Source organism: Buteo buteo, chromosome 2 (genome assembly GCF_964188355.1).
Source record: "Buteo buteo chromosome 2, bButBut1.hap1.1, whole genome shotgun sequence".
NCBI lineage: Eukaryota > Metazoa > Chordata > Aves > Accipitriformes > Accipitridae > Buteo > Buteo buteo.
The window spans coordinates 22,810,969-22,834,089 of record NC_134172.1 but is presented as its reverse complement, the minus strand read 5'-3'; the positions used below and the strand labels follow the sequence as shown (position 1 = coordinate 22,834,089).

At 36.3% G+C, this 23,121-nt stretch overlaps 1 protein-coding gene across 3 annotated transcripts in view; it reads left to right on the top strand.

The window, feature by feature from the left end:
• The window catches only part of LOC142040330 (macrophage mannose receptor 1-like), a 35,488-nt gene extending 13,256 nt beyond the window's left edge, over positions 1 to 22,232 (top strand). For 2 of the 3 annotated variants that reach the window (XM_075048091.1, XM_075048082.1), the window contains 21 exons: positions 289 to 404; positions 787 to 935; positions 1,983 to 2,182; positions 2,477 to 2,604; positions 3,222 to 3,309; positions 3,877 to 4,012; positions 6,148 to 6,186; positions 6,293 to 6,456; positions 7,583 to 7,650; positions 8,089 to 8,189; positions 8,842 to 8,984; positions 10,151 to 10,256; positions 11,047 to 11,243; positions 12,880 to 12,982; positions 13,661 to 13,893; positions 15,086 to 15,251; positions 16,825 to 16,977; positions 18,486 to 18,602; positions 18,876 to 19,043; positions 20,239 to 20,274; positions 20,630 to 22,232. In XM_075048091.1, the coding sequence (XP_074904192.1) occupies positions 289 to 404; positions 787 to 935; positions 1,983 to 2,182; positions 2,477 to 2,604; positions 3,222 to 3,309; positions 3,877 to 4,012; positions 6,148 to 6,186; positions 6,293 to 6,456; positions 7,583 to 7,650; positions 8,089 to 8,189; positions 8,842 to 8,984; positions 10,151 to 10,256; positions 11,047 to 11,243; positions 12,880 to 12,982; positions 13,661 to 13,893; positions 15,086 to 15,251; positions 16,825 to 16,977; positions 18,486 to 18,602; positions 18,876 to 19,043; positions 20,239 to 20,274; positions 20,630 to 20,829 (2,811 nt within the window). In that variant the 3' untranslated portion in view covers positions 20,830 to 22,232. Of the gene's footprint in view, positions 1 to 288; positions 405 to 786; positions 936 to 1,982; positions 2,183 to 2,476; positions 2,605 to 3,221; positions 3,310 to 3,876; positions 4,013 to 6,147; positions 6,187 to 6,292; positions 6,457 to 7,582; positions 7,651 to 8,088; positions 8,190 to 8,841; positions 8,985 to 10,150; positions 10,257 to 11,046; positions 11,244 to 12,879; positions 12,983 to 13,660; positions 13,894 to 15,072; positions 15,252 to 16,824; positions 16,978 to 18,485; positions 18,603 to 18,875; positions 19,044 to 20,238; positions 20,275 to 20,629 lie in introns of those variants that run through there. The other variant, XM_075048096.1, reaches the window with a different exon arrangement.
• Positions 22,233 to 23,121: the final 889 nt, after the last annotated feature.

Sequence of the window (23,121 nt, the reverse complement as noted above, 5' to 3'; positions counted from 1 at the left end):
CATTCTGTGTGCCTCTGACTCTTTTATCTGTTAAAATTTATCAGTTACTAATTGTCAAAAAAGGGGGACTCATATGTATTAAATCTCTTCTTTCTGGATGTTTACTAAGCTTAATTTCCATTGGTCCACTGTAATTCAGATGAATACATTATCACATTAGGCTATATTAAAATATGTTGATTTAAGGGTGCACATTGAAGTTCAAGCACTATAACATATGCTCTTTTTACTGCCTTTTTTTTTTTTTACTTACTTTTTTTACTTTTACATTTCACATGTTCTTGACAGGGCTGGGTAAGACATGGTTTCTACTGCTACCTGGTTGGCCACACCTCTGTAACTTTTTCAGAAGCAAAGAAAACCTGTGAAAGGAGCAGTGGTTATTTAACAAGTATAAGAGACAGGTACAAAAAGAGTTTAAAAACTGTATATCTAATGCAGTAATATTGGAATTTTATAAAATAGTTGAGAACCTTTTGGGAAAAAATGCAAAACCAGAAAAACAGAATATCATTTTTCTGAGGAAAAAAAATAATCAATAAATACAGTACTTTGAAAGAACAGACTACAACTGCTTCTGTTCTGAAAGGAGCAGTTTTTCAGTATAGCACAGCTTCACCTGCTATTGAAGCTTGTCCATCTTGTACCCAGTTAAGTAACATATTTCTATCTAAAAGGAACCTAATGGAGACTCCATTCATTCTACTCTTGTGTGTTTAGGATGCTGAGAAATGGCAGACAAAGGCAAAACTAGACTTAATCCCCATCTGACTCCTGTTCTTTCAGATATGAGCAAGCCTACCTGACCAGCCTCGTTGGCCTGAGCTCTGAGAAGTATTTTTGGATTGGTCTCTCAGACACAGAAGAGCAAGGGATGTTCAAGTGGGTGACTGGTGAAGGTGTTCTGTACACAAACTGGAATGCGGCAATGCCTGGTACTCTGCCATTGGATTAAATTTATGCTACTAAGGAACCTTCTGTGTTGTCATTCTAAACTGTTTCCCAACTTTGCTAAAACACATACATGATGACACATAGGAACATTCTGCCTTTGAAACAGGAGCGTCTCTTGATACGTGTACAAAGCACTGGTGAGGCCGCACCTCGAGTGCTGTGTTCAGTTTTGGGCCCCTCACTACAGGAAAGACATTGAGGTGCTGGAGCGTGTCCAGGGAAGGGCAACGAGGCTGGTGGAGGGTCTAGAGAACAAGTCTTATGAGGAGCAGCTGAGGGAGCTGGGGTTGTTTAGCCTGGAGAAAAGGAGGCTGAGGGGAGACCTTATCGCTCTCTACAACTACCTGAAAGGAGGTTGTAGCGAGGTGGGTGTGGGTCTCTTCTCCCAAGTAACAAGCGATAGGACAAGAGGAAATGGCCTCAAGTTGCACCAGGGGACGTTTAGATTGGATATTAGGAAAAACTTCTTCATGGAAAGGCTTGTCAAGCATTGGAACAGGCTGCTCAGGGAAGTGGTTGAGTCACCATCCCTGGAGGTATTTAAAAGACACATAGATGTGGCACTTAGGGACATGGTTTAGTGGTGGACTTGGCAGTGTTAGGTTAACAGCTGGACTCAATGATCTTAAAGGTCTTTTCAACTTAAATGATTCTATGATTCTATGATTTTCTATGATGCCATGAAAATATTTTTCTGCCTCCTCATTGCTTCTAAGAGCAAAATCAAACTGAGCGGAAAGGGTGAAATCCCTTCCAGCCTGGGCAATGGGCCGCCAAATCCTTGCAGTGAGTGGCACAGGGAAGAGGCATGCAAGGGGTTGTTCATGCACTTGTAAAGCTTTTCATAGGGGAGGGAAGATGATGAAGGACTCCGCTTGCTGGTCTCCTCTTTTTGCAAAGCTCCTCCTTTGAGCAGACACTATACTTAATATTTCAGTAAGTCTTTTGTAAATGAATGACATGAGCTGTAAAAATGCCAAAGGAACCACTTTAAAACACATTCCAACTTTCTTTTGTATCTCACAAAGGGAATGAAGCTGGTTGTGTTGCCCTAAGGACTGGAAATGCAGCTGGACTATGGGATGTTCAGAACTGTGAAGTAAAGGCAAAATTTCTCTGCAAAAAACTAGCTGAAAAAATCACTCTTCCTCTTGCTCCTGAAACTGTTTCTGATTCCAAATGTCCCTTGGGTTGGGATACAAGCAATAGCACTAATTCATGCTTTAGAGTAAGTATTATTTTTTCCAGTAATCCCACTCATGAGACAGAACAGCATCAGATAGGGCATCTAAACTTCAGAGAATGGCACGTTATTGCACAAATGTAGTAAGCTTTTACACAACTATTCATGGAAATCACTGCAGTTATCGCTCTATGAGTGATATGTAAGGTTATCCAATTAGCATATTCTTTAATCCATATTATATATGTAATGGAATGTTTTCCTATTTTGTTTGTACAAGGCAGTCAGAAGATTTATTTTTAATATGCTGTAAACATAGCGTTCTACCTGTGTCTATAGGCTTTTGTGAGAGAAGAAAACCAAAAGAAAACATGGCTTGAAGCCCGAGATTTCTGCAGAGAAATAGGAGGAGATCTGGCTGCCATTACAAGTGAAGAAGAGCAAACAGTGATAGAAAACTTAATAACGTAAGTAAACAAAATATCTAATAATTGATATTTTGGTGTAACAATAATTTATATATGAATAATGATAATATTCTTGAGTTGCTCCTGAGATAATTAGTTGAAAATTAGTTTATCATCATAGTCATAAGAAAAAGAACTGAGAAAATGTGTCATATGGGTACTATTTGCAAAGACATTTTTGGAGTTCCTAAAATTTATCATCAACTGCAAATTTTTTTAAATTAAAAAAAACCACAATCCAACAACCAAATTGGTTGAATGCTTCTCCTTCAGATCCATTTCTAAGTTTGTTCACTGAACCATTTTGAAACTAAATTGTGACTTCCAGCAAACCTGAACATTTCATTTCTCAAAGAACACTATAATCACAACATCAATGAAGAAAAAAAAGTGCTCTGTTTTTAACACAACTATATGCAAAGTAGAAAATTTTAAGGCGTGAACTTCACGTACTTGCTAATGGGATTTTGCTCGCTAACAGCATTTCATTATTTTTAAAATTTCTACTCTATTTGAAGTCTTCAGTGTGAGAGTTATTGTCCCATGTAACTTGCAAAATGTAGCAGAGCTAACAACATACGTTCTCTTCTTCCATGATACATTTTTTCACACTCTAGAAAAAAATCCCCATCATCTCAGCCTTTCTGGATAGGTTTGCAGTGTTTGGATCCTGATGGTGGGCTTTCCTGGAGCGATGGATCACCGGTGAGTGTTTGACCTTGCCAGTTTCTTTCTGTTCTGACTTTTTTGCTGTTGGAGCTGTTTCCATGACTTGTGTGGATTAAAGTTGTATAAGAATTCCCCCAAACGTCTACCTTGCCTCTGGGTAGTTCTAAATCATTATCCTTCATACTGGTTTGGAAGAGAAAAAGGCCAACAAACCCCGAGGTTATACCATCACAATGGTAGTAACATGGAGTACTAGTTACAGCTACAGAGATGATTATCTAAGTGGCAAATATATGAGAAAGGTCTCTCCTGATTTTTATTGGTCTCTGGTGATATATTGCCATGTTCCCTTCCCCTGCTATTGATTTATAACCTCATTTGATTCCAGTTTTCATGGGACTTCTAGAGTCTGTTAAATGCTGCGTAAACCCATCTTTTTTCTTGTAGTGACTGTATTAATTTAATAGCCCATATAAGCTGCACAGCCATAGGAGGAAAGTAAGGAGTGGTTTGAAACTTCAGTGCTACTTCTCTTTCCTTCCAGAGTACAACTTTTTCCCCTGTATGAAAAGAATAAAAACCAAAGCTATGTTTCTTCTGTAGGTGAATTATAAGAAAAATGGTTATTTTTACAATACTGCGTTTGAATATTGTGGAGCAATCAGTGAAGAGTCTTCCATGTCATGGACTGCGGTGCACTGTGAATACAGTCATAACTGGATTTGTGAAATAAAGAAAGGTAGGTTACTTTTTACTCTAAACTCACATTAGGAAGAAATTTAAACTGAATCCCATTCTATCAAAACAGGAAATTCTGCAAGTCACATGCTGGCAGAAGATCTGGTTGATTTCACAGGAATTTTGCAGAAGGAAAAATAGGTCAAGACATATAAATACTTTCAGAATGCAACATTTCAACTGTTAAGGATAAACCTTTTTTGGTTTTATTTAAAAAAAATATATTATAGGATAAGCTTTACTGAAAATATACTTGTTTATATAATTATAGAATCATAGAAAATAAGGTGAAAGCAATCTCAATGGCTTATCTGGTAAACTCCACCGCCCTGCACAAAAGCAGATTTTTGTCAAAAGTGAAGCTTTGACTGACACGAAACTGTACGTTTCTTGCAACTTTTACTTGAAGGGAATTTCCAGGTTGGGGGCAAAGGGGGCAAAGAGGAAGAATGAGAGGATTACAATTTGGAAAAAAAAGGATTACTTTAAATTTCCATATGTTTTCTGAAGTGAAACTTCACTCCTCCACTCAGATGGAGCTAGAATGCAACACAAGGACACATTAGTCACCTAGTCTAATTTAAAAAAGACTACCAGCATACTGGAATCATTCTCTTTGTAAGATGGCATGTAAAGAAACTCCTGTGACAACAGGCTTGCCGTAATGAAAAGACGGTAATTCAAGCTTCAAAATTTATATACTTTAAGACAATAGGCAGGTTTACATCTTCCTCTCATACTAACAGCAAAATCTTCTATGTTTATATACCTCTTGGTTTGTTTGGTTTTTTTTTTTTTCCAAATGTAACTACCATTGAGAAAGATATTCAGCGAAATAAGAGACGAATCAATTATAGCTTTGTATTGACTTGCACATTTTACTTCTAAGACTAACAGAAGTGTTGCTTTGATGGCTCCCTGGGCTCCTTCACACAAGCAGTAAGGGTTAATGTTTAAAGTGATACTTTTCTAAATAAGATAATTTCTGTGCTGGTTTATCACTCAAAATAATCTGATTCTAATGAAGGCATGTTGTCTCAGCTTCTTATACTTAAAAAGTAATAGTCATAGACATCTATCTCAAAGAGATGTTGAGAAGATACCTTTCCTGGTAACTTCCTTTGTAAGTCCTCACCTGCATGATCACCACAACTGAAAATCATTAGTGAAAGTATCAACAGTAGTCATGTACTGTTAATTATTATTAGTGTATGAATGGCAGAAATTATAGCCTGAAGAAATTACCATCATTAGTCAGCAGGGCATAATGTCATAACGAAAGATGCTGAAATAGTCATAATACTTTGTACTTCCAGAACAGACATATATTTTTTCTTTTAAATCTTTTAAACCAATCACACAAGACATTATTTTTAAAAGGTGACATGACTTTTTTTTTTTTACCCAAGCATGTGTGTCACACACTTAATTTAATGTAATTACACTTGCAGCAACACAAACATTACCATGAATTCCTGTGGAAAAAAATTATAAAGGTAACATTTGTTTTACATTTTTATAGCTCTTGTGCTTGCATGTTTAGAGAAACATTGCTCCAATATCCCACTCCTTGTGATGTGGAGATTTTTAATTTAAATTATTTGTCAAAAGCTGGTGGATTTTCAGTCAAATGTGATTCTTCACAAAGTAGTTTCACGGAGAAAAAAAGTTTCATAAACAAATGAATACTAATAAAATTTAAAATCCTTTGAAGAAAAAAATTGTTTAGTATTTGAATTTCTTGTTCAGATACAAGACAACGTCCATGAAGAATCTCTTATTATTGTGCAAAGTATGCCAACACTGAAGTAAAGTATTTTCACTTAGTTTTCTTTCAGAAACAAGTACTCATTCAGACTAACTTCAGTCATCTAATTAAGGCAACATTCAGGATGTACAAGATGCACTTACCAAAAATCTACCAAGACAGAGATGTAGGCCTGTGATGCATCTGTTACTCCCTGAACATCCATTTTTTGCTCTTCACCAAAGATACTATATAAATATATTTTGCACTGAATATGTAACATATGAAAAATTGATAGACATTAAGATAATTTCCACTAATCGAACACTTATACTGGCTCAACATTTGGAAACATTTTACATCTTCATTGTTTTCCCATTTCATTACAGGGACACCTTTGAAACCAGAACCTCAGGGTCCTTCTGCCGGTAAGCTTCTGCTTGTTTTCTCTTATCTAAAGGGTGGTATCATGTAACGACACCAGCTTTGTGTAAGAACTGTGAAGAATACAGAGATTCCTCTTCTGTGTTGCAGAGTATGAAGTCACAGAAGATGGCTGGATTATAAAAGGAGATAAACAATATTTTTTCAGCACAGAAAAGACCTCTATGGAAAAAGCCAGAACATTTTGCAAAAACAATCATGGAGATCTTGCTACTATTGGAAGTAATAGCGAAAGAAAATTTTTGTGGAAACGTGTAAGAGGAAATTTGACTATGTTATACAATATATGGCCTATATATCCTGCTGCATATGCTTGTGAAGTACAGGGGAATGTGCTTGTTGCGTAATATCACTACATTTTATTAAGAGAAGATTTAAATGTTCAATGATAAAATATTTATTCTACAGAGCAGAGGTCCTCTTTAGGAAAATAAATACAAAAGAATTCACCATTTACTAGGGTGGGTATATTCTTGTATATTCTAATCTAGAGTTCTGTCCATGACCAAATATATGTAAGGAGCAATGAACAGGCAGGTTAGATGTATACTGAGAAAACCATCCTTTTGACAGGGTGGTTACTTTTCATCTGAATATCATATTGTAGAATACAGTGTTACACATAGATGTGAGGCTACTGCCAGTGTAGCTCTGATGGTCACATACCACATCATGTTGCTGAACAAAACAACTTTTCAAAGAAAGGTTTAGCCTGGTCCACGTCAAGGCCTGATGAACTAGGACCTTCATGAATTAGTTTTCCTGCAACAGGTATCAAAACTATTCATGTATTTCAAAGGCACTGCCCACATGCTGCCTGAGACAGTTCTGATGGGCACATGCCAAAACTGTGGCAGGGGCATACTAACAATTTAATAGCATGGATGTTGCCTCAAACCTCTGCCATAACCCTGTTTGGTTTACGAATACCAAAGCAGCCACACAACCTCCTTTCTGTTTCACACTATTAGATGCTTGCTTTTATTATGTGGGCAAGAATATGAAAGGAGGAGCGGACAGACACCTTTGAGACACAGGAATTACATGGCTGCTTAAGAACAGGAAAGTACAAAAAAAAATTTTATGCTAAATTTTTTCTCAAGTCTTCCTTGTTTCTTTTTAAATTGAGAACACAACTTTGAAAGCTTTGATCATACCAGTAATGCAGGCAAAACTGGGAAAGCAGCAATAAAGATAATAAACCAAAAGTATGTGTTGTATGGTATTTACTTCAACAGGGGTCCTCTGTGGTGACTACACATGATCATTTATACAATGTGTATTCATGTTTGCTTCCCTAGCATAAAATTTACACTTTTTCATATTAGATAACTACTAAATATTAGAAAGCACTAACTAAAAGTACATTTTTCTTTTTAGATCTTAAAAAATGGCAAATTGAAGTCATATCTCATAGGATTAATTCAGAATGCTGATCAACAGTTTAGGTAGGTAAACAAGCTACATCAAGATTCATAAAAAGTGGCTGTAGAAATTTTGTACTGCCAGAGTTCCTTCTGGAGGGACCACTGCAAAGGAGTTAAACGCAGATTCAGAGAGCTATAGTGCATGTTGAAATGTGTGCTCTCCTTTGGTTTAACTACATTGTAAACCCACCGGTTTACATGGCATTTTTATGGAGAATATACATGCTGTGAATACATAGATAATGTCTGTTAAAAATAAAGATATTTTTGTTCTTTGACTTGATGTGCAGGGATTTCATTATCTAAGGTCTTTTAATCCTAATGGAAACTCAATTTACAGACAGAATCAGCTGTAATTTTTTTAAAAATATTTTTAGCATGTTAAGGTAGATTTTTCTGAACTGTTCCATGAACATTGTCTGAGTAACCACTACTGTTTTGTTGCTGGTTTTTTTTCAGTTGGATGGATGGAAGCCCGGTGCACTATGCAGCTTGGGCACAGGGTGAGCCCAACTTTGCAGGTGCTCAAGAAAATTGTGTGGTCCTAAACAAAAATGATGGTGAGTTACACAACTTTTTTTAAAAAGTATTTTTATGGGTAATGCTCTTTCCATTTGTTAAAAATGTCTTGCCAACTTTAATCCATTATTTACCAGAAATTTGGGAAAATATGCATAATAAAATATAGTCATTATATCTGAGGTTTCCTCAGGAGCAATATTAGCCATTAAAGTGGAATACAAGAAATTGATTTTAATGGGGAATGCAGGGACAATTTGATCACTGATTTTTCAGCTGCACAAACAATATGTTCTATTCAAATCAAGGGCAAATTTGTCTTTCAAAAATAGTTAGATAATAGTTAGCAAAGAAATAGAACATATATGGAGTTCCACATTTTACAGTGTTTTCACTCATAAAGTATTACTTTACACTTGCATGTTTCAGTGCAACAAAGCTCTTTGGGTGAGTTCTACTCAGAGGTCAGAGTTGCCATATCAGCCATCTCGTATGGCCACTACTCCCACAGTCACAGCAGGACCAAAGTCCTCCTGTAAGCAGTGATGACGGGACGTAGAGTAGAGCTGAAGCATGTTTTCTCACATTCCCAAGCAGATTGCTTTTGAACCTACAAGCACAGAAGCCAGTTCACTTTCCCACAAATTTCAATCTTATTCAATGTCTTATTACCTATATTTAAATTGATTTCAGGCTTGTGGAATGATGTCAGCTGTGGTTTTTCAAATGGCTATATCTGTGAGAGGCACAGAAGTTTTATAAATGCAACACTTCCTTCAGCGGTACCTTCACCTCCTGGAGGATGTCCTGAAGATTGGCTTTTATTTAAAAATAAGGTATGATGACTTCCATCTAAGTACAATGCTACTAGTCCTTGAGAAGGTACTTAAAGATATACAAGAGGCCTCTTGTCTCTCAGATATCTTTTGACAGTGATTATCCAAAGTTGCGTTAAAAACTGAACCAGTTGCCTAATTCTTGAAAAATGGTGGTTTTACAGATTTTTAATTGTTTTCCTGAGAAGTGGTCATCTGAGATACATTGGAAAAACTGCTCTATTGTATATACTTTCAAAAAAATTGAACTGAATTCAACTGAAAGCACCAACTATAGCATAAAATCAGTCATTTGAGCTGGAACAAATCAGAAATAAGGCCAAATTTTTCCAAACAGGCTTCAATGTAATGCTTGCCTCTTCCCAAAAGGGACAAACTTGATCAAGCAGTTAAGCGAGGGTTCTATTTTCTAATATATACAATGTTGTTATGAAAGCACCCATGGATATTCACACCAGTTGACTTTAAGCCAGTATGCTTTTTTTGCATTTTTGTTACAGTCATCAGAGTTGTTATTTTCCACAAACTAGGCAACATAATTCTCTGACGGTGCTACTGGCGTGCCACAGAGCAGAGGATGAGCTTAAACATGGAGAGGGCACACTAGGCACACTCATAACTACCCAAAACATTTCAGGGTGAATGTGTATTGGTAATGTGATGACTAAGTGCTTTTTAAGAAATCAAGAGTCATATACTTCCATCAATAAAAGAGCTGTAAAATGAAAAAGGCTCAGTACACACATTAGAGCACACTGACCATAGGCTCTAGGTCAAAAATGTTTTTCAGAAAGTTCAGATGATTCCACATGAAACCCTGGGCTCGGCTTTTCTTATAGAGTCAGCACTTCTTTGTCTTTAACTAATGATGGAATATCGCTTCTCAAAATCTCTGAGTCAGTTAACACATTAGATTCTCATCAGGCTGTGGTTTATAAATGGTTGTTTGAGTTTTGTTGTGACTTTCTCAAACCCTCACAGAAAGACATAGAGTAAATTTAAGATATGTGAATGGTTTTGACTTGGTTCCAGACCTGAGTTCCTATTAACTTTGGAAAATCATTTTGTGGATCTGAATTAGGCTAATTTCTACTTAAACTGGTGTAATTCCAACCTAAATTCCTTTTGCTGTCACCCACTAACAGTCCATACTCATTTTTCCCTAGTGTTACAAATTTTTTGGCTCTTCCTATGAATACTGGCATACTGCAAGAAGAAATTGTATGAGCCTTGAAGGAAACCTGGCGAGCATACATAATGAACAAGTACAAGGTATAGTGCAACAGCCCTTTAGGTGATAGATGGCATTTGCTCTGTATACAGTGGTCATTTCCTGCAAAGAACATGGCAAAAAGAGACAGTATGTAAATGTATGTATTTTACAATATGTATACTGAACATGGATTATATGGCCACGGCATGAAACATTTTTGGAAGAACTGGAACCATCTGTCTAGGGCATGCTAGTGATGCTAAGGGTTGCTTCCTCCTGTTCTATGCAAACTGCTTTACATTATTTATAGGGTATGAATTAACACAGAATAACAAATCCAGATGTGGTATTTATAGTTTTAGACACAGAGAAAGAAAAGGAATCCATGGTCTGTTTCTGCCAGAAACAGAAAGGGATATATTACTATACCTCTCTGAAATGACTGCCTAAATTCTGCAACTTAATTCATCAGCAGAATGTCAGAGGAAGACACATTTTCACCTTGCCTATGTTCTTGGGCTTCCATTTGCAGTTGTATACAGCTACACACTTCCATCAGTCAATCAGCTCATCCTGAGTGCTGAAATAAGTGAACTCATTAGATAACATCGTGGTCAGGCAGGTTTTTTGTATCTGTCCTCTTTCCAATCTTGCTTCATAGTTCCAAATACTTTCACTCTTTGAGACTTTGCACAGGCAAAGGCTTGGCATAACCTCAAAATAATAAACTTGGGTAAATTTCTGATCAAATGCTAATTAAAACAAAATAGTTAAGGATTTGTTTATGAGCTGATGTCTTGACTGATGACATGACATGTTCATCTTCTTTTCTGTTGGCTTTTTTTCCAGCTTTTCTCACTTACCATTTGAAGGATGTTTCCAATGATCCCTGGATTGGCTTGAATGACATACTCAGTGAACTCAACTTTGTTTGGACTGATGGAAGTGCTGTCTCCTATACAAACTGGGCTCCAGATTCCCCAAAACTTGTAGAACCCGTTTTGTATCCCAGTCTACATCCAGAAGACGGCCACAACCTGCAACAGGTAAATACCACTTAGTGTCTACCATCAAGTCAAATCTGAGGAGCAGTATCACTTCAAGTAAACAGCTCACTTTGCTACAGACGTTGCCTCAGCCTTCTCCCCAAGTTGTTCATTTATCTTTACACTGGGATTGGTGATTAAATGTTTCAATGATTGAGTATTCTAGCTATCTCAGAGCACAAAATGGCATTGCTGCAATTTGGCAAAATTGCAGCAATGGGCAGATTGAATAAAGATTGCTTAGATTGAATAAAGTTTTCTTTTTCATAGTAATTTGCTGCTCATTTTGCAGAGAATATAAATGCAACATTAGAATTTTAGAAGTCAACACATGTTGGCAATGTTTTCACGTTTAACAAGTTAACTCATGCTTGAAAAGGAAGGAGAGGATGCAAGAAGAAAGAGTTCAATTTTTTTTCTACTTCTTCCCTATTTAAAATTGTAATTGAATTGCTAAGTGCCAATAGATTTCAACTACTTTCTAAACCAAACTCTCTCCACTGCTAGCACTGAAATTAAACCTCAGAATGCTGTAAATAAAATAGCGTTCTACATATTCAGACCAATACAGACTGATTTGCACACCTACATTGCCTTTCTTCCATTTATTTCCATATCTTGCTTTCAGAACTTGCCCTTCACACTATGTCATTCCACTCACTGTCCATCCTCCCTTCATTTTGGTATCCACACCTCTAGAGAACCCAGAAATCACACTTTTAGACAACCAGCTTAATCTGCACCTGAGCCAATTCATTCTGCTCTTGCCCATCTAGCCATTGGCCAAGGCATGCAAGAAGACACATAAGATACAGCACAATACACAGCTCTACTTTACTGCAGCTCTAATAATGCTCCTGGGAAATACCAAAAGCAGGGAAAAAAATTTAATATGCAAAAGTGCCTTCTACTTTTCTCCTTCACCTTCAAGATACTAACAGTTATCTTCTTCAGAGGATCCTTTTCAAAGGAGTGAAATAACATCAAAAAGTTACTCAAGCTTAAGAAACTAGAGTCAAGAGCCACTAAAACAGGTGTTCCTAAAATTTCTGCATGGCAGCTTAGGAGACTGTTGCAGATTGTAATAAACTTGAAGTTCCAGCTTCTTAGGCACTCAGTACCTGATCTAGTGTAGCTGAAAGAGAAATTCTAAGAACTAGAGCTGATGATAACTCTGTCAAGGATCATCATTTAGGTGATTCTGTCAAGGACAACCACTATTTAAGTTGGCTTTGCAAGCCAAATACAAAGCATGACCTCCATTTATTTTTATTTCATTCTTATTCAAAAAACTTGCTGATAGTCGCTCATTAGTCAAGACAGAAGGTGTGACAGAAAGCTCTTGAAAATAATAGTGCCTCTCAAGTATGTCTCCTCAAAAATAACCAAATGAACAAGCAGGCTGAGCCAAAGATTACAAAGGTTTACAAGACAGTACCAAGGTGGAGCTGGCCACCACAGAGGAGGCCAGAAAGGACAGAAAAAGATAGAAGGAAGGTGTTTCTAGAGTTGTAATACAAACTCTACAATATCAGAATTCAAAGAAAAAAGGAGTGAAACTACCCAGGGGGTTATAGTACTTTGTTTTATAACTTCTAATATCAATGTACTCATATTCTTTTCTTTACTCCAACAGTTTGATTGTGTTTCTCTGAAGAGAGGTCATGCTGATGACACAGGAAAATGGAACAATGAGGAGTGTTTTAAGTCCAGAGGGTATATATGCCAGAAGACTAGTGGTGAGTTCTGTATTGGTAATCTTGAAATTTGTAACACAAGGCTTAAAATTACTTTTCTTGTTTAACATGCTTTAGATTAGTTATCTTTTTTATTTTTTTTTAGGTAAAAGATCAGTAAAACCTAAGGGCCCATCTTGCATCTCAGTGTTACTTAGCAATGTTTTGGAGAAAGGAACGATAAATAAAATATCAGAATTTAGGAAAGCAAAATTACTTTATTTTAAAAAGTGTATAAATAGCTAAAACCCACAAACATTTTCATTACATAAGTTCATAATGATCTATAGACGATCATAACTGTTAAGTTTTACATGTATGCAAATAAACCTGACTGATAGTCACAAAGCTGCTAAGCTGCAAAGAGTATTTTGAACACATGCAGGGTAGGTGTGTTATTTTTGACTGATTGCATGAATTTACCTCTGCAATATAAGATACTGTGAATTTACTGATTCAAAATTCTCAGGGACTGAAAATGTATTTCTTTCATCCAGAAAGTTCACTGTTGTTTTGAAGTTATATGTTACTTATAAACAACTAATGAGAAGGTGTTCAATTCCATTAACAATTTTCTACTAGGTTTGTAAATAATAAAGATGTTGTTCAGTCACTCAAGTCAATATGTGGCCTCCAGATTCAACTGTTCTTGGGGTGGTTTTTTTTTCCATATTCCTACAGATCCTGAACTCTTTGACTCATCAGCAACAGTTCTGGACTTCGCTTTGTACCATTCTGGTGGCATTAGCTATTCTGTCACCCCTTCCAAAATGAACTGGGAGGAAGCACAGAAAAACTGCAATAACAATGCCTCAGAACTTGCCAGCATTTTAGACCCATATAGCCAGGCACTGTTGTTCTTAATTGTACAGGAATATGGAGAGCCTCTATGGATTGGTCTTAACAGCAACGCGGTAAGAAAATATATGTAACATACAGGTAGTCAAGCTCATGCTGGACCTGATCTTTATGCTCTCATCTTGTAATCTATAGGAATTTCTGCCCATGTAGTGCTGAAAACAGCATGTTACATCAGTACAGTAGCCATTTACAGTGGAGTTCTTTGAGTAAGACTCAGACAGTGGAGATTTTCATGAACCAAGAACTCTTACAAGCATTAGCACAAGGAAATGCTCCTGCAAACCAATATATAACAATGCTATGTGTTGTTTGGAGTCATTTAAAGGGTCTCAAATACAAACTGTAAAATCTCCCTCATTTTGAGTTTCTTTTAATCTAAAAGATATTGCAGGAAAAACATGCATCCTGCCCTCCTGCCATGTTTTATGTACCTCAGTGACCAGTAACATGATATCTCAGGCCGCACATTTGAGACTTGTGAAGGACTGGTTTTCACATGTGTTTTTATGCTCACACATTCTATTAGAGAAGTCTTATTTATGGTAGCAGTAGCAAAATATAGTTGTGGACAAAAACAGGGGTAAAAAATTAGTTAAAGGAATCTGAAGGCTGTATGATGCGGTACATATTGACCAATGGATATATTTTTTCATTTGAAAATGTAATTGGTGTAATTGCTCCCATTAAGAAGTTAGAATACTATGGAAAAAAAAATCCATTCTGTTTGTGAGATGTCTATATCAGTTGCATGACAGGGGAGGGCAAACATTTGGATGGTAGGTGTGTTTTGACATGCTACACTCTTCCCCATGAATCACAGTCACAATAACTACAATAAAAGCGATGGCGATCAGTGCTGCTTATTAAGAACACTCCCACCCACACTCCCATTTTCCATGCAGACCTTTGGGTGGTCATAACAACATGATGGTTTATCTGACTCCCAGTTTTATGCCTTCTCTCATGCTCCCTTTCTTTTTTCCCCTCCATTTCCAACTGCTTGAAAAATGTTCTGAGTTAATGTTAGACACTATTTGGAGGGCAGAAAAAAAAAGTAATTCTGCATTCCCATTTGTGGATAACAGACACTGTACGTTCTGTTTCAGTTAGCATTTACAAGCACAAAAAGGGGGCATTAGTAAGCATATGATTTCATACTGGTTACATGAGAGTCCTCGAGGATCCTGTGCAGTAGCTACCTCACTCTCAACAACCTTGAAATTATCGTATAGATTTTGCTTCCAGACCAATGGCAAGTATCAATGGATTGACAGATGGAGATTAGCTTACAGCAAGTGGTCCAGCGGGGAACCAAAACAGACATTAGCATGTGTCTACCTAGATACTGATGGCACCTGGAAGACAGCTTCTTGCACAGAAAACCTCTTTTCTGTCTGTAAAAAATCAGATGGTAAGCAATTGGATATAAGTGTTTTAACTATAGGGTGTGTAGATTTATCAACTGTGCTAAATAAAACAAACCACTGGAAAAATACTTGTTTTATACACTAGTACACAGGAAGACAGGAGTAGCTAACTAACTAGATGTAAATATTGTCATGAATTCTTCCCAGAAGTAAATCAATTCGTAACGATAATTACCAAAGGCCTAAGAAACAAAAAGGACTGAATACCCATTAATATCTTAACTATTCATTCTAATAGGAAAAGTAATCCACTTGCAATGAGATCTGTTTTGATTAGGCATCAGATGAAATTCCACATCCAGTTTGAGGCACCAAAGTTTGAAAAAGCTCTCACTCAACTAGCGTTTTCAGATGACTGGGAAACAAGAATTAAAAGGAAACATTATAATTGGAGTTGGACAAAAGACTAAGAAACAAAAGACTCAGAGAAACCAGATTATCAATTTTAAATATTCAAAGCCCTAAGGAATGGAATTAAATTATTCCCTATGTCTTATATGAGTTGGAAAGGAGTAACAGACTAAAATACGGCAAGGAAAACCTTCTAATTTTATTGGCACAGAAGGCTTTAATAAATACTTTGGACAGGTCAGGGAATCTCCATCACTACAGGTTATTAAGAACAGACAGGACAAACATCTGTTAGAAATGATATAATTAAATAACAACTTCATGTCACCTGTGAGCACAAAGATGAAGTAAATAACCCCTTGATGAGCCTTTCAAGCACAAACTTCTACAATTTCTATGGAAATAAGTATAAATATGATTTCACAATTTATCTATATTCTTGTTTTTGTCAACATTATGGAAGCTCTTGAATCATTAGAAAATTTAAAACTGCATGTCAAATTACGTGCTAAGATGCTGTATTTTGACAAAAATCCTCAGATTTGATATATAATGTCTGTTTCCACTTTAATATTCTGCAAATCTAATTTGAGAGCTGAATGTTCCTTAATAGGGAAAGAAATAGACTGTAGAAGACTCATAGGAAGAAAACGTAATTTGGCAGAACATTTAATTTTTGTTCCATCTGCATTTATCTTCTCATCCAAAATCTTCCTATTATATCAATCACTATGGAATTTATTCAAGATGCAGTTTAACAAAAAATCCTGCAACCCATGTTTAGTTATACCAACACTTTCATTCACAATCACAGTTTCTGCTATAAGGTTTTGATCCTGTCAAAAAATGAGACTGAAGTGTCAGAAGACATTTTAAAAATAGCAGTTTTAACTAATTAGGCAGATATTTATGCCAGAAAACCAGCTGGATATTTTACTGACTAGAGTAATTACAAAAATCATCATTAGACAGAATCTATACTTCTTATAGGTTAGTGTATCTTCCTAATCACCTTGATAAATAAATATGAAGCAAAATATGCTCTTAAACACAAAATCAAAGCCATATTCAAGCTCTTTTTAGAACATGCTTCATTTCTTCTATGATGACAAACCTAATATAGTCTGTTTAGTTTTGTCTTACTAGTATAATGGGAAAACAAATTTTATAAAATAACTGGATTCCAACTACCTGATCTCTTATCAGTAAAGGCCCCTACTGAGCCCCCGCAACTTCCTGGAAAATGCCCTGAAACAAGAGGACACAAATCTTGGATACCTTTCCATCGTCACTGCTATTACTTTGAGGCCTCCAAGAAAAGAAGCTGGTCTCAAGCTCATCAGGAATGTGCCCGACTAGGTGAGTGTTTTGTTTTAGAAAGATTGAAGATGTAATTAAACACATAAAATAATGGATGATACCGCGAAGCAAATCTTAAATTACTTTAAAACTTCAAACTTAATGCTTTTTAGCTTGCTTTTCTGAGCATGCTTTTTCATAATAAAACTCAACTTTGTCAGAGAGAGGCATCTGATATCTCAAACACCAGGTGAAATATGAATATACCAGAAATATGAAATTCCTACTAGTTTCATGGAAATCAGTAATTGGGTAGGGAGATAAACACTTTTAGAGTCCCACTAAGGCACAAACTCCAGGGTCAGCTTTCCCTTCCCCAAACAAGAGGGCATCCACACACAGCGTAAACTGGGAGACAGAAACTCATGGGAAAGTTGTCCTTGTTAGTTCCAGGGCACAGTTTATTAACTGGATCCCACTGGCTGGACAACAAAAGAGATGGAGGAATCATTTAGCTTTCATGAACCAGTAAAACAAACCCAGCCATGCAGCTCCTGCTCCGCAACAGCCTCCACTGCTGTCTACGAGCTGGAAAGAAGAGCTGTATATGGATCAGGGGAGAGGAAAACGCACTTTACTCCACATTTCTGATTTCTCCTGACTGTTCACTGAGAATTGCTGTGATGGAGCATACACTTCAGTATGAGTAAGAATAGGAAACACCCTATACATTAGCACTGTATGTCTGAGTGATGGTCTTTTAAGATTAAGAGAGAACACAAGGATTTCTAGCAGCACTTCCTCATATGGATGAAAACACTGACCTATGACTGAGTAAACAGAAAAAGTAGCTTTGCAAAGGCATTTTACTTTACAGCTGTGTGACAACAGAATTCCTGAAATGGTTCTGTAATAAGATACATCACATAATTACTAGAAAATGTAAATATTACACTAATAAGCAGAATGAAAGGACACTGGTCCATGTTCTGAATTGTTAGATGTTACATGTTACCCACTGGCCAGGCCAGGAAGGTGATCATTTCGTGATGACCCCAGTGCAGCTTTGTGTATTTGTAATGCCAGGGCATATGGTAATTATAAATCAACTTCTGGACATCTTCTGGAGCGCAACCTCTAGCTGCTTACACATCCTATCTAGCCTTGCAGTACATAGCATCAGGCACTGCCAAATATCCTGCCCAGCCACTGGTGGGCGACAGAGCTGTAGTGCCAACATGCACGGTGCTGACTACATCACATGTACCACTTTCAGCCTACTTGCATCACATTCTGGGGTGTGGTTGGACCTGTCCATAAAGTGTTGCAGGAGAGCAATTTTTCTTCTCTAAAATACCAAAGGCTAAACAAAAATCTATGTCTTCATGCTGATTTGTGTCCATACAGCTCACAGTCATGCTCAAAATAGAATATAGCGATATAATAACCATAATGAGACTAGTGAATATTATGTGCAAGAATCAGTGTCTTTTATATCCTTTTGCATATCTTTTATGTGTTTATTGACTTAAGCTGTAAGAAAATGAGACATTGTGATACTTTTTCAGCTGCTAATTTGGTATCAGTAGGAGACTATACTGAAGCAAACTTTCTGTCAGACACCATTAAGATACTCCACGGAAAATCACCGAACTTTTGGATAGGGCTAAAGAAAAATGACAGAGGTAATATCTTCATTATTTAATTATACATTATCATATCATACAAAATTATGTTCTATTAAAAAGAAAGCAACTTTGTATACTTGAAAGTACACATATATAAAAAATATACAAAGTTTATTTCAAAGCATGCTTATATATGCTGAGAAATGTAACTGAAACATTCAACTACCTATTTGTGTTATAAATTTTTGTTTTCCCCAACACAACTTATTCTATCTGTCTAAACTCCTGTATTTTATACATATATATTTATATGCTCATTTTAAATATTAGGACAATGGGTATGGACAGACAAATCTGCAATGGATTTTGTCAACTGGCAAATGGGAGAACCTTCAAACAAAAGGCATAAAGAGTGTGGAGAAGTATATGCTTCGTCTGGCTACTGGAACACCAATGTCTGTTCTTTCAAAAAAGGATATATCTGTAAAAAACCAAAAAGTAAGTAATATTTCTAATGCATTAAGGTTAATAATGCCTGATAATGTATTTTTGTTGTATAACATGAAAATGTAAAACATTCTAAGTTTGTGTGTGTGCAAAACCAATAGACCCTAATAGCAGGATATGGCTGCCTAAATACTGAGGAGCCCCACATGGCTTCTGACTGCCTCCTCAGAAGGCTGTATCTCCCATAAGTCCTGTAAAATTACCATCAGCCCCATGCAGCCATCATGAATACTTCAGACCCCTATGTTTAGGTAAAAGAATAGTTAAAGACCACTCATTTTTAATAAAAAGCCAGTTTTCAGTGGAATTTTCCCTCAAATATCATACAATCTAAGCTCTAAAGCAAAGTTTTGTTTAATTTCAGCTGAATATATTCTTAAAAAACCCCAACTTGTTCTGATGAGTGCAATGAAAACTCTGTCTTGTAGAAATGCTGGAATTGGTGATTCCTTTCATTACTGTCCTCTGAGGTGATGGATTAGAGGAATATGATAACATACATTCTTGTGGCACTCTTTTATCTACAGTATGATAGAATGACATTTAATAAAATGCTGGTACTATTCTGATAGCAAAATTATCATCTGCAAGAAAATGCATGAGTCAACTACCAACTGAGATTAAATGAAAGTGGTCCAGAACATGAACATTTTGTTTGGTTAAATTTCATATCTCTGTTCACCTTTCCCTTACCTGCTAAGTTTAGGAAGTGCAATTACCATAGGAACCACATCCACACGGAATGGCTGTCTCTGACAGAAGGGGCTAAACTCACAGAAGATCCTTTTCAGCTCAAGTAAAATGCTCATGATACATCTCTAACACTCAAGACCTCCATTCAGGAAATGTTTACTGTTTCAGAAAACACCTTAAAATGATTAAGGATCTTGTGGTCAGTTTCTCGAAACAAACATATTTGAAAACACTTTTAGAAACAACAGAAATCTGACTCTAATTTCATGTCTTGCTGGGTATCTCAACTGAGGTCAGATGCTTTTGGAATGAAAGAGCCAGTCATCCTACTAGAGGTTTACACATGCTTAGGTCCATCTCTCTGGGAGAGCAATTGTCACCAGCAAGTGGATTTAGAGGGAATTGTCAGGAGCATCTGGCCTTAGGAAGTTTAAAATGCCTCAGGGATTTTTTTTAAGCATTCAGAATAAACATTTTGTTTTCCTTCCAAAAGCTCCTGAAAACACAGAGATGTCAACCGAAAATACAGGTAAGCATACTTCCTTTTAAGCAGAATTATAAGCATGTGCTCAAATACAAGAATATAATTACATAGTTTCTAGGTATTAATTTTGAGAGTATTTAAAAATAAGAAGTCCATAAACTTCATCTGTATCTAGACATAGGAAATAGAGGTTATTCTGAAGTAAATTGGTTTTTGATCAGATCCAATTATATTTTGTTTGGTTTTGTTAGTTAAAAAAACCCCCAAACAACCCCTGTTGAACTGAATATCTACATCCATATTGCACTTGTCTGATTTCTGGTTAAAGAAATCCCATTTATCACTAGATTCTGAAATCTCTTAAGATCAGAGGTGTTGATTCCATTTCATCCATTTACAGAAGGGAAAATGGAGAAAGTACTTTCCACCAGCATCATTTGGCTGTTCGTTCTTCTAGCCCTTACTATAGTTGGAGCTGGAAGTATAATTTATTTCTGCTTGAGGAGGAAAAGACAAAACCTGCTACATATCTCAACCAGAATGAGTGGACCAGAAGCAACGGTGGATATCCAAGAAAAAGATGCACATACCGACATGTAGTCTGACAAAATGCCCATATGTTCCAACTAACAAACACCAGCCTATGAATCGGTGAAATCTTATGCCACCTTTGCATTTTCCTACCCAGATAATAGTCTTCTCCCTTCACAAATATAAAGTCCATGGATTTATATAAATACACACTCATATATACTCCCTCCAAAATTCCCTCCAAAGTGTTACGGAGTTTCTTTTGTTTAGTTTGGGTAGTATACAGATATATTTTTCACATACATGAGCATGGCTGAAAAGCTGGCTCCAGAGGTGTTACAGGAAAACTCTGACAGATATTTACTATGTGAAATTATTTTATTTAACTCAATGTAGAAATTCTCCTTTATACACAGGGGAAATCATTACTCATATCTTTACATTATTTTTTCCTGCTGTATTACTTCAGTGTTATCTACACTATGATAGGAAACACTGCTCATTTCAGATTTTCAGCTTCACAGTTTATGATACTATCTTTTTATTCATGTAAAACCTGTTACAATACCTGCATCTGTGAATTAAATATTATTTCCTTACCAAAAAATAGATGGAAAGATGGAAAAAAATTGAAGAGACTCCTTTATTCCTACTTCTAGTCTGAATTTCAGGAATAATTATGCCATTTCCTACAGTCTTGCACTTTTCTATTATTCTATAAACATCAACATTTTCCTTCCAGGTTTAAATTAATAATAAAAATACAACAGTAGATGACCTTTCCATTGGGTTTTATTTCAGTACTGAAGCTTTCAGTATGCAGAAATGCCCCTTTTTAAATCCAAGCATGTATAATAAATGGCTATCTTATACTGCATTATATAACTCTCTGGTTTAGAGAAATCAAATCACTAATGTACTTTTCAAAAATAAATTCTTCCATTTTTTGTTGTAATTTCATTTGATAATGTACTGCCTAGACCCCCTTTCAGCTTTTCTTCAATTGTACACAGTAGCAGCATTTGCCTCAGGGGGCAGTTTTTCATTCTGTGTATTTTAAGACACGCATCATCCCTCCTGAGTTATGAAAACACCTTTCTCCAAGCCATGGGAGGACACCTGGCACTAACAGGCCTCAGTGAAGAAGCATATGGAGAATCAGAGCTAAAGCAGAGGAGCTTGTACCAAATATCTGTAATGGGAAACAGATTCTTTGGCCCTTCTGTGAGAACTGTAGTCAGAATTTCTTACTTTCTCCCCATGCTTAAGGTCCCTGACTGACAAAAAGATGATACCATGCTAAAGATCTCTTTAAAAGAGAAGAGAATATCTGGAATAAGTGGAATAGGTTTCTGCACCAGGACATCTGTGCCTATGCCTGAGCCAGTTGAGATCACACTTGTATTACCTCTAGTATTTACCTTTTTTCTGGATATACAGTAAACAATAAAGGTTCCTAAGTAAAAATGTTGTTGATAGCTACGTAGAATGGCAGTACCTCCTTCCTTTAGGAATACTTACTTCAATTGTTTCATCAAGGGCTATCTTAAAACATGTGGCAGCCCTGCTAACATGTTTCCTCCTGAGCTTTCAATTTTTAACCCTATACTCCTTTGCTGGATGGACACACATTATTCTACACCTTTGGGTAAGTTTGTAAAGAAGTTTCACCAATCACAGATATAGAAAGACGTCTAAAGATTGTATGGCTTCTCCCTTTCTGGTATGTCTGTATGACATTACTTAACCAAGAGACCTGGTTAAAAAAAACCAAAACCAACACCTCCCACCCCACCCAAGTTATTTAAAATAGAGTTAAAAATTAAGTAAAGCAAAAATAAATTTTACAATTAATGTCCTTTGAACACTTTGTAAAGCCCAGAGATAAAAGCCCTTAGATAAAAAGAAATTCCTTATATTCCTATAATAAGTCCTGTAATACCAACTCCTGCGATAAACAGTCACTGCTATGTTCGGGAGGAAATAGGAAATAGCTGAGAGAACTTTGCACAAAACTTTGCAAAAGAAAAAAACACCACCTGCTTCCCATGAGAAGACTAGAGAGAAAATTATTTCCTGGTATGTGCTACAGGAATCTGGGAATACATAGTTACACTTGCCTTTTGGATGAGTAAATAGTGAAAGTGCTTTTCCTGTTCCATACTTACAAACAGTAGGGACTACTGGATTCTACCATATACATGCCCAGCTTAGTAAATCTGATAAATTAAAATTACCTTTCCCAAAAGAAAAAAGGAAACATAAAATAGGCTAATTTTTTTAAAGTTATTTGTAAGTTAACTGTAAAAATTGGGAGCTCATAACAGAGGTATCCTGGTGACCAAATTCAGCACAGGCTAG